This window comes from Malurus melanocephalus, unplaced genomic scaffold (genome assembly GCF_030028575.1).
Source record: "Malurus melanocephalus ecotype Western Australia unplaced genomic scaffold, MMel_1.1 scaffold_228, whole genome shotgun sequence".
NCBI lineage: Eukaryota > Metazoa > Chordata > Aves > Passeriformes > Maluridae > Malurus > Malurus melanocephalus.
The window spans coordinates 1,011,020-1,022,331 of record NW_026623460.1 but is presented as its reverse complement, the minus strand read 5'-3'; the positions used below and the strand labels follow the sequence as shown (position 1 = coordinate 1,022,331).

The window sequence follows — 11,312 nt, the reverse complement described above, 5'->3', positions numbered from 1 at the left end:
ATAGTAACAGGTTCTTGTTCTGTTTTTTTTTTCAGAAAGTGTAAGATATTTAGTATTGCTAATCTGTGTGACCTCCTTTGCTTGATGCACTGTGTGTGCTGGACACCAATTTAACAAGCTAGGACCATCATAGTGATCTGACCTTCCAGGAGAGACAGGGTGAACGCTATGGCAAGGTCAGCTCCAAGCTTGGACCCAGTAACAAGTTTCTCAAGGATATTAGTGGTTTATCCATATCATCTGTACTGAAATCTGCTGGGACAAACAGCACTTGTAATATTTTAGGTCCTCTGTATTAACCACACAGGAATGAAATGAACCCACAAGGAAATSAGAGTGTTCTACAAACAGAACTATAACACCAGCAAACTATAGATTAAGAGATTTATTTTTCCTTTCCATATTCTCAGAACAGCTGAGATATCTACATTGTTTAATACTTAAGAAAAAAAAAAAAGCCAGCTAGAGAAGACGCTGGAATCCCCAMGTGTTGTTAGCGTAGCTTGTTCTACGCTTCTTGATATTGGTTAAAAAAATCCCTCTTCCCAAGTTCTGGGCCAAATCAATGGGTAAACTTTAAATGTGCCATCAACCACCAAAGCTTTCCAAACTGGTATTTCTTTCTACAAGCCTGCTCATAGAAAGATTCAAGCTACTTTCAAATCTGTTACAGTTGTGATTTTTAGCAATTTTAACACAATTTGTTTTTACATAACTCTGGGAAGCAACTCTTGATTTCTTCAAGAGCAAAGCAATTGGAATATACTTAGACTTATTAGCCAAATTTTTAATGGAAGTTACCATCATCAAACATCCAGCAAAAAGACAGAAACATACTGATCATATGATTTGACAAGTGAATTAAAAGCATTAAACAGAATCACATTCTTCTGCACCACTCTCCCAGGGATATCTGAGCTTCACACTTTAACAACAGCTTTTCCAAGATTTTCTCCCTTCAACATTCCAATAAAAGCCATTGGCATGTTTTCAAATCCGTCAGTGACTTGTTCATGGTATTTCACTTTTCCCTGTCAAAAGTAAGAAAGGAAATTGCTAAATTTTCATTCACCAAAATGGAATAAATTGGAGCGAAATTTTCCCCAGCATGTATGTTTCATTTGAAACATGCTAGCTCACATACATCAGGATAACTGCRAAACTAGGTGGGCTCTTGTGAGGATCTGCTTTTGTCATAAAACCTTTTACATGGAGCCACAATATGAAGCAAAAGTCACTGATGCAAAAATAGACCAGGATAAAGTGCAACTTGGTTTCCAAACAATTAACAGGTAGGTGATCATTTCCCCAAAGCCAGGCCTGTCTCTACCCATACACAGGTATGGAATTGCAAATTCAATGATCAGAAGCTCATCCATCCCAAATCCTYGTGTTTGTAGAAACTAGAGCCTCTTAGCCTTTAGTATGCACACTCACAAACTTCTCACAGCCAYGAGCCAATTTGGTTACTAACTCAGCTTCTATCTAGAAAAGTACAATATATTAAATTCTCTATTGAGTCCCTTTAAAGACCATCTCCCAATTCTATAGAAATTCATTCTTGCCAGTAATTTCAGCACAATACTACAACAGAAATCCTGGCTCATACTACAAATGACTGAATGAGAAATACAGGAATTACTCTAAACATTAAAATCTTTATTACCAGGTAAATGTTTTGAATTATTCTGGAAGCATGCTTCTTCAAAGCCTACATGTATTCTGGAATATATCTGTCTACAAGCTGATATTCTAGGTCTCAACAAAGCAGAAGGGATCAGGCCTATTTGCTATGATTTAAGTGTCCCCAAGAAACTAGGGAAAAGTGTCATGCTGGGACCTCACCTGAACAACTATAACAAGAGACCTACTGAAAAGAGGGAATCTGCAGTGTGAGTAAGCTTACAGAAAACTGCCCCTTCTTTCCTTACCTCCATGACCCACTTTAGCAGGGCCTTCACACCTTCGTCCCGGCGGTTGTTCCATCGGCTCACAATAAAGCCTTCCATTCGAAGCTCTTTGAAGATCATGGGAACCTGCACATAAGGCCCTGCAAAAGAATGGAACCAGCAAGCCACCTGCAATATCAGTTTCATTCAGAATAATTCCCAATGAATAAAATGAGCTTTTAGCCAGTGAAGACCACTGTATCATTTTGTTTCAGCCAGAAGCAACAGATTTTTTTTCCAAACAGAATTTCCAGGACAAAGACCAAAGATTCATGGATAGACAGGCACCTAGGAAAACAAAGACCTGATTTGTAAAGCTGTGGGGCTAAACATTTTGGAAAACAGTTTCACTCAGAAGTAAAGTGGCCTCAGCTTCACTTGAAGAACTTCAGCTGAATCTCAAAAATACTGTTTTAACACTTTGTTTGATAGCTTACCAGGCTGTGATGCTCTAACACTCAGAATGTAAGTTATAAACTCTAGAACTTGATCATAAAAATCATAGYTTCCTCAAAAGCCTGTCCCATCCTTTTAAAGTGATCAGATATTTCAAGGCAAATCAGCTTTCAAAGAGAACAGTCCTCCCATTTCTTCTAGAAGGCAAACTGGGAAAACAGAATGCTATTGAAAATGAGTATTCATTTCAGCCACTTTTCTCAGCAGTTTCATTAGTAGTTCAAATCTTACAGGAAAAAGAAACCAAAATCTTTTAGCTGTGTCATCTAAAAACCTGAAGGAAAACTATTATCTCATCTTATGGTATATACTACTGTGTAAATGGCATGATACCACACCTGTCTCCTGCTGATCTATATCTATTTAGAGCCCTGTGGAGTTCTAAGCATTTTAGCCWCTCCTTCATTTCTAATCAGCTGATGTTCACCAGATAGTGTGCACAAAGGAGGAGGAATGCATGTCTACTGTGCAAGAGCATGGTCCCGGTGTCCCACAGCAGCAGTTAGTTACCCAAATGTACACATATATATACAGATAAATGGCACAGGGACACAAACAGCAGACTCCCATTATGCCTTTCTACCGTCACCAAAGAAAATCAGTTTAGACACAATAGATCAGGCCCACACCTTTCTGAGGCACAGAATCATTGTACTGAGAGATGGCTCCACAGACTGCAATCCTTCCATATTTCTTCATCTGGTTGATCGCAATACTGGCAAATTCTCCACCCACCTACAAGAACCAGAGCATGTGCAGCATTAGAAACAATCGATTTAGCACTGACTGCCAAAATCTGCTAACATTGCATTGCTGGCACCTGTTGCACCAAATTATTTTCACTACTCCAAACACCTAATTGCTGCAAAAACCATTGCACTTTACACAGTGCTGTGAGGACTCAATATCACTCTTCTAAAAATTAGTTGTGAACTTAGTGAACCACTTTTAATTCCAAATCTTTATGAAGCTTGATTTGGAAGCATCAGGCAGGACCAGCACATAGATCACTCCTCCCAGGGGCATGTCCCTCCTTCTCCTAAGGGTGCTAAGAAGCACCACCTCTGCTTTTCCCACACACCGGTCTGCACTTTTAAATCTCCACATCATGGTGATGTCAAGTTTTTACTTAATGGTTCTCATCTCCAAAACAGGGATGTGCTGTGATAAGAAGCTTTTAATGGTGGGAAGGTGTGAGAAAATCTACTGCTGTGGGGAGCTCTGCACAAAAGTTGGAAGTGACAATGAAGGGAATGGATGTGACCAAAAAACCTGTTTAAGACCTYAGCAGCACAGGGCATGAAATTTGGAAGACTAATGCAAAGTGGTTTCTGCCACAGAGACAAGAAGAACTTCACCCTAACAGCAAACATTCCTGTTAATCACCAGAAAAAGACAGAACCTCATGACCTTCATCTTTTGACTGGCAGACAAACTGCTGAAGGAAAGACATGCTAAAGAGGTGATGATGGCTTCTTTTAAACCAGGCAGCTAGCAGGGTGTTTTAGGCGAGTAGATCAGCTAATACCCTCGTGGCCAGGTGTTATATTATCAGGTATAATGCATATGTCACATCTAGTAGGAAATCAAAAGAGCCAGGGCTGGCTCCCTGTCTTGAAAGTTACCCAACATGGTTTAACTACATCCATACTGTTAAACTTTCTAAGCCTTCAAAACAAAATGCTCACATTTAAACAGTCACAGTCCCCATTAATCCAGCCATATTTGAGAGATATCAGAAACCTCTGTGGGTTGCTCCATAGAGGAGTTTTGCAAGTGGGCCTTGCTATTGTTTATTTTACAGGTGACAATGACCATCCACAATGTGGAGCCAACCACATTCACTCSGCATCCAGCAATAGCAGAAAAGTGTTGGCTGCTGTCCAAAGTGGGCCCAGGAATGGATCAGATAAGTTAAATGTTATTGTGACCTTCACCTCCTCAAAATGTTTCCACACTTTTCAGAGACTGAAGTAAAACTTCTCTCTCTCCATTCACAAACACTGGCAACAATCTAGCTTTGCCTTTCGGGTTTTGCTGTTTCTGTTATTGCCCAAGTCAGCTGCAGAAATATGTGAGATTGGAACAGTAAAGCAGTAAGCTACAGAGACCGCTGCTTGATGAAATGGATCTCAGTACTGAATTTCTGGTATAGACTTCAACCAGTTGTATACAATATTGAGTTCCTCCTGTAGTTTAAGAAAAATGACAGTTGGTCAAGGTGAGGCCTTCTCTTTGAACTTACGTTGTCAAAGAAACAGTCATAGCCATCAGGAGAGGCTTTACGCAGTGCTTCATCCAAAGATTTCACAGTCTTGTAATTAAAGGCTTCATCAAAGCCTATTTTTTTCAGATAGGCAACCTTGTCATCTGAGCCAGCACAGCCAACCACTTTGCAACCCTGCAAGGAGAAGAKAAAAACATTTCTAAACATCCTCTGACAACACAGGCTGACATTCAGAAAGTGTTGGGAGAAGAGCTCAGCCTTAAAGTCAGGTTGTTGTCAGCATATGAGCTCCTGAAACATTCAACTAGATTTGCTACGTCTTCAGGAGTTTTTCCATCTTGAGACCCTAATGTAGGCATGCCTTTAGGGATGCTTGTCCTACTGATCATTCATGGCCTTCTTGCCCTGTTTTACACCTAAGTCTTCCCAGCAGCAACTATGAGCAGTTCAAGACACTCACCCCAATTTTAGCGAGCTGCCCCACCACAGAGCCCACAGCACCAGCTGCAGCATTAACCAGCACTGTCTCTCCTGGCTTCATCTTGCAGACCTCCAGCAGACCAAAATATGCAGTGAGCCTGCAAAGAAAAGGAAAGAATGCTCAATGAGGAATAGAAGGTGACAAATGCAGTGATGTGATTTGACCACATTGAATCAAAATATCACAACCAGAACAAGATGAGGTTTCCCTGTCTTGTGAAATATAAAAATTAATCCAACCTTCTTAATTTATCTTTTTAACACCTGTCTCTAAAGAAATACAGATAYATTGCTGGGAAAGAGAATGTTGAAGCAGAAATCCCTCTAAGGTGTAAACAGATTTAATTGTGCTTATTAGCCAAAAAAGAAACACAAATAACTCTGTAAGGTGACAACTCAGTTGCATACTGGAAGAGACAGTAAATCCAAGATAGACAAAGGTCAGTTGCCAGTTGGTATCTACCAGATTGAAGCAAAGATTAAATGATACTTATCACAAATCAAAGCTGGCAGAAAAAGATCAAAAGGGTGAGAAAAACTTGATGAACTGATGGGCTCACTGCTTCTGAAGRCTACTGTGCATAGCTATGACTACTGGGTGAAACACAGAATCATTAAGGCTGGAAAAAACTTCCAAGATCATGGAGTCCAACCTTTCAACAGCTTACACCTTGTGAACTACACCTGAGTACTAAGTGCCTTGTCCTCGCTCTTGAGCACTTTCAGGGATRGTGAGTCCACCACTGAATGCCTGACAATCTCTTCTGTGAAGAAATTCCTTCTCCTGTCTGAACAKCCTCTGATGAAGCTTGAGGCMATTTCTTGCTGTCCTGTCACTTGKTACCTGCGAGAAAAGACTGACTTCTACTTAGCTACAACCTTTCAGGCAATTGTAGAGAAAAATAAGGTGTCCTTGAGCCTGCTTTTCTCCATTTTAAACAAGTCCAGCTCCCCCAGCTGCTTGTTATCAACTTGTGCTCCAGATTCTTAATCAGCTACGTTGCCCTTCTCTGGGTATGCCCCAGAACCTCAGTCTTCCTTGCAGTGAGGGGCCCAAAACTGGAAGCTGTACTTCAGGTCTCACCAGTGCACCAGTAATCTGTAAGACCCACTAAAATAGCTCATTGACTGGCCCACAATTCCAGAAAACTCTTCTTCTAATTTCTAAATTCAAGCTCAGAGCTTCCCACATCGTTGTAACTGAAAGGGTTAATCTGAATATGTCCACAAGATGTCTGGAAAAAACATGCTTCTTTGCCTGATGTTAAAATGCAATCTGAGAAGTTCTCCATCACACAATTTTAAGATCATTTTGAAAGCCTTCCAGGTCATTAAGACTGACTAAATCCCAATCTCCCATAAAAACTACAGATTGAGATAAGAAACACAGACAACTGAAAGACTCTGATAGCAAATACAGATTCCAAAGCACAGCAGTTCTGTCTGCTGTAGTGCAATTTAAAGGACATCTACGTTGCTGCATGAGCATTTATCTTTTGCATTTTGAGGTTGGTTCTGGAAATACAGTGATAGCGACAGAGCCCAATCAGAAAAAGCAGGTTCCAGAGAAGTCTGAGACTTTCCACTAAGGTTAACACAAACTGAAYGAGAATCTTTGCAGCTCTTCCTGGATTGTCTTTCTGATTTATTACAGTTCCTCAAGGAGAGGCACAATAATCTCCAAGGCAAATCTCTGATCTAGAGGATGGGCCAAACTTCAGGCCCTCTGCGTGGTAAGGGCATCCAGAAGATCACCTTTTTTACCAGTGAGAACAGGCAATATGCTGCTAGAACAAGACAAAGATCATACACATAGTCTTCCTGCACACCAAAATCCAGGGGATAGCTGCCTTTTCATCTCAAAACTTACCCTGGCATGCCAACTGTTCCAAGAGCTAGAGATCTGGGGAGTGATTCTGGCCAGCTGGAAGGAAGGAGCTGTAGATCTTTTCCATCCGAAATGAAATGAGTTCTCCAGCCACTGTTGCCCACAACAAAGGCCCCCACTGTGAAAGCAGGATTCTTGCTTTCTACAACCCTGTTTAAAAAGCATAAATAAAAATAAAGCAACAGAAAAAATCACCCCATCACACAAACCAATACCGGGTCTTCCATTCTTCCTATGATTCAGAAAAGAAATATTTMATGTCAAGATTTTTAGCCTATACCTGCTGATGCTGTAGATATCAAGTGCCTTTTCCAAAATGCCTACAACCTCTTATCATGAGGGAGATACTGACATAATTATTTTATGTCACACAAGTGACAACTCTTTGACTAGCACTAGTCTGGTATGAGTTCAGACTAGGCTTCTGTCTGAGTTAGAATGCAGGAAAGAGGATGCTGGGATTAAAGCATGAAACAACAAGGAGTTGCTGATGAGGACAACCTGCACCTCTTTTAAAAGTTGAGATCCTGAAGACAAAACCTCTTGGGGTAATGAAACCAGATAGAAAACAGTATCTAAAATCACTGACAAGTCCTCATTAGCACTGTCTCTATGMCAAATGAAATTTCAACTTTCTTAGCTCTGAAGGAAAATTGTGTTGGGAAGAGGCACATAAGCAGCTTTGAATTACTGGAAATCATTGACCTTCTGTTCAGCAGACTCTGTTAATTTATCCCAGGCCTCAGTGTTCCTATAGAGAAACACAAGAGTCAAAGACCACAGCTGTTCCTGGGCAGCAACTTACAGGCAGCACAGCATGAACAAGCTGACAGAGGGAAACATCTGTGTAGCCAAATTACCACAAGCATGGGGAAAGGATGGATTTTAAGGTTATACAACCCTCTGGCCAGTACTGTATCTTCTATGATGCTGAGGTATTTTCAGCTGGAGCAGACAGCATGCATGGCTGTGGGCATGCAGTTATGAGCACATGAGGTTTTGAAATGTGAAGCTGACGCTTGTGGCAAGTACAATGGCTAGTCCTTCATACCTATAAAAAATTACCTTTGAAGACATTATTACTGAAAATAATACATAGATTTTATCAGAGCCCTAAAAGCTGTCCAGAAAAGCAAAAGTGTCAGCAGATTCCTGCTGAGATCTTACCAYTGGTAAGAGGAACTGATGATCTTACCTGGCAACCTGTGTGCCTATCATTATGTCCCCTTCCTTCATGTCCCTTCGACTGTAAGGTCTGTAACACAGGCAAACACAGCTTACTGTATGCAACTTTAATAATGTTCCAGACACACATGAAGTAGTAGCAACTGTTTGACCCAGAAAGAGAGTATCAGCAATGCTGTTGAACAGATCACAAATAGCTTGTCACTGTAACAGCATAGCCAAATGTCTTCCAGAGCTAGCTATTTGAGCATCCTGGGCAGAAGTACTGGGGGAACRACAGCATTAATCTTTCTAGCATGGTCCCCCGCTACAAGAAGGCTGAGACTCAGAGAACTATCTCTGACATTAGCATCCACCAAGCCTCTTCAAGTTACCCAGTCTCTCTGTGCTTCAATTACTGCCCATTAACATCGTTATATCAGCAATGTCCAACTTAGGATATGCAACCTGAAGTACAAGGCTGCTAAGATAAATTAAGCAGGAACTGCTACAGGACTGCAGTGTCATCTGAGCACATTGCAYTCCAGTTGAAGACACAACAAGGAACAGCTCATTCCAAGAAATGTCTAGAGCAGCAGAAATGTTACCCCAACRTCTAGCTAAATCTAGCACAGTTCCGTATTTTGAATCTTGTAATTAACATGCATTTTATAAAAAGAAGACAAAGGCATTGGGATTCTGGCTACAGTGGGTGCTGCCAGTGCWTGTTGTGTTGAGGTTTAAGTGGCAGATCAAATGAGGCACTTTAGCCAGAAATTCAGAAAGGAGAAAAAGGTATACCTCATGTAAGGATCAACACTGAGAAACACTGATTCAAGCAGCAACTCTGCAACAAAAGACAAAGCAAATTCCTGGATATCAGCAGTGCAGTAGAGCTTTATTTCCACAAKTCAATCTTCCAGCTAAATTGATATGAGTTCCCGACAGGTCAAAAACCCCATATTCGATCTTTGTTTAGGAAAAACCTATCAGAAATGGCCATTACATTCATTAGTTTTGGATTATTGGTACGCTGTTGCAAAAGAAACTTTCTGCAATGTATCTTTATGAAACTATCTTATTTTCAACCCTGCAAGTTCRCACATCTCCTCTCTCTACAGAAGGATCAAGCAGCCAGAATCCTAAGCAAAACTTTAATTTAATTTTGATGYACATATAAAATGTCATCCCATGATTCAGCCACGAGAGGGTGGTAAGATACCTTGGCACAAGTCAAATACAAGCCACTACTTTTCTAAGTAGCCCAATCCACTTTACAGTTTMTAATGACACTAGTTCTTGGGAAAGGCAGCATTAAACATGTTTTAAAATTCTCATTCACACGAACTTTAAGCTGTTCATCTCTATCRACTAGTATTTTTCATTTCCTGTGCTCCAGCGGTCTTGCTTGTATTTCTTCAAGCTAGAAATACATTCAGATGTAAATACCTTCCCACTACTCCAGAGTGAGCAGGAAAGCCATGTAATGTAACAAGGAAGGCCGTTGCCTTTAAAAGTGTCACTGTAATATGAATTTGTGTCTCTTCTTGCTTTAGGGATTGCAATAGGAACGAAGGAAGGAATTACTCCTTATTCTGAAATACTCACTGGCATGGAATTTTTAAGTGTATCTGTACATGCAAAATAAATCAGTTTTCCAACATTTAAGTTGKAAACATAATTGTACTTCAATGCAATTCCTTCCACACACCCTTTAAAGAGTAGCAAATTTTGTAAATGACAAATGGTGGGATAAGGCTCGAGACAACATGGTACAAATATCCATGTGAAACCAAAAATTAACAGCTCTTGTGGTTGGTATGATAATAAGTTATCACATTCGTTACTTTTTAGAGAACTAGAGAAACACAGGAATAAAGAGTGTCCATTTTTTCTCCTATTTACAGTCACTCTCTTTTTTGCAACAGATCAAGTAAGATAAGGACTGGCAAAAAAACTGATTTTGGATGCAGGCAGAAGTCTTGCCATGCTGCTTCTTGAAATAAAAGACCAACTTTCACTGACTCCAGCCCAAGGTTCATTCCAAATGCAGTCACTCCGTTCTTCCCCAGCACTATGGTCAAGATTTTCCGTATCAGCATGAAAARCTCCACTGAAAAATTACTGCTACAGGGTATCACCTTCTCCATCTTTTTCCAAAGAATTTTGCAAATTAAAGCACATAAAACCTTTTACTAGTAAAACATGTTAGGGTTTTACTACCATTAACTGATTGGTTCTGTGTCACAGTTCATTCCTCYTTTTCTAAATTAAACACATTCCCTTTTCCTGGCTGCTGTTGGTTTTGAAGCCACATCACTTCAGCAATTTTCTCGAGGAAGCTTTATTTGCAAACACACTTGAATGCCTTTGTCATCAAGTAGCAAGTGTGATTAGGCAGTTGAAACTGTAAATGGTATGCCACAATTGCTGTGTACCGGACTTAAAAGAGCTCAGTCATTGTTTCCAAGGGCATTATCAGAAGGCAGCATGTCTTTGAAACCACCAAACCCACCAGTATGCTTGTTCTTCAGCAACTGCCCTTCTCCCTTTAAGGTGCACYGCTTGGGACAAGCGTGTCACCCAGTTCTTCAAAGTCCAAACCAGAGAAACATGCCAACAGTTTTACAGACACAGCCACATAGCAGCAATCAGATAACTCCAGAAAAATTAGAAACAGGTAGCACTTTACTCACGTCCATCCTTTAGATTTGGTAGCTCTATCTTTTTCAGGTCAAAGTCGCTSGTTTTCGGAAAACCATCAAAATGCTTCTTCAGAACCCACGCCTTGGCAATCACCATCCTGTTCAACCAACACAGAAAGAGCATACCAAAGCATATTGTCAAAGCAATGCCTAGCAGTGCTGGGCTGCTCATGGGCTGGTTTAGATTTCATGAGGCAAGACATCTATCTCCATAATGTGCCGTCAATCAAGAACGCMTCTGCTTGCTTCTGTGGTAATATAATCAGATCAAGAAAATGTGTGAAAAGGCCCCTTATTGCTTTAGCAACTCAGATCTTCCTGTACCTGCCAGACCCCCCTGCCTGCTGACATCAAGTCCTTATGTGGGAAGTCAGCCCCAGCAAAATATAAGACTCCCACTCTAAAGATATCAAAGTACGAAAATCTACTGGTTTCAGGAGGAA

General features: G+C 40.6%; 1 protein-coding gene across 2 annotated transcripts in view; it reads right to left on the bottom strand.

Moving 5' to 3' along the window:
* Positions 1–370: 370 nt before the first annotated feature.
* PTGR1 (prostaglandin reductase 1) overlaps positions 371–11,312 on the bottom strand; it is a 20,525-nt gene continuing 9,583 nt past the window's right edge. For both annotated transcript variants that reach the window (XM_057374534.1, XM_057374533.1), the window contains exons 2-10: positions 10,861–10,967; positions 8,966–9,011; positions 8,196–8,255; positions 6,983–7,150; positions 5,093–5,210; positions 4,651–4,806; positions 3,035–3,140; positions 1,932–2,050; positions 371–1,031 (exon numbers count right to left, since the gene is read on the bottom strand). In XM_057374534.1, coding sequence (XP_057230517.1) covers positions 921–1,031; positions 1,932–2,050; positions 3,035–3,140; positions 4,651–4,806; positions 5,093–5,210; positions 6,983–7,150; positions 8,196–8,255; positions 8,966–9,011; positions 10,861–10,966 — 990 coding nt within the window. In that variant the 5' untranslated portion in view covers position 10,967 and the 3' untranslated portion in view covers positions 371–920. The remainder of the gene's footprint in view (positions 1,032–1,931; positions 2,051–3,034; positions 3,141–4,650; positions 4,807–5,092; positions 5,211–6,982; positions 7,151–8,195; positions 8,256–8,965; positions 9,012–10,860; positions 10,968–11,312) is intronic.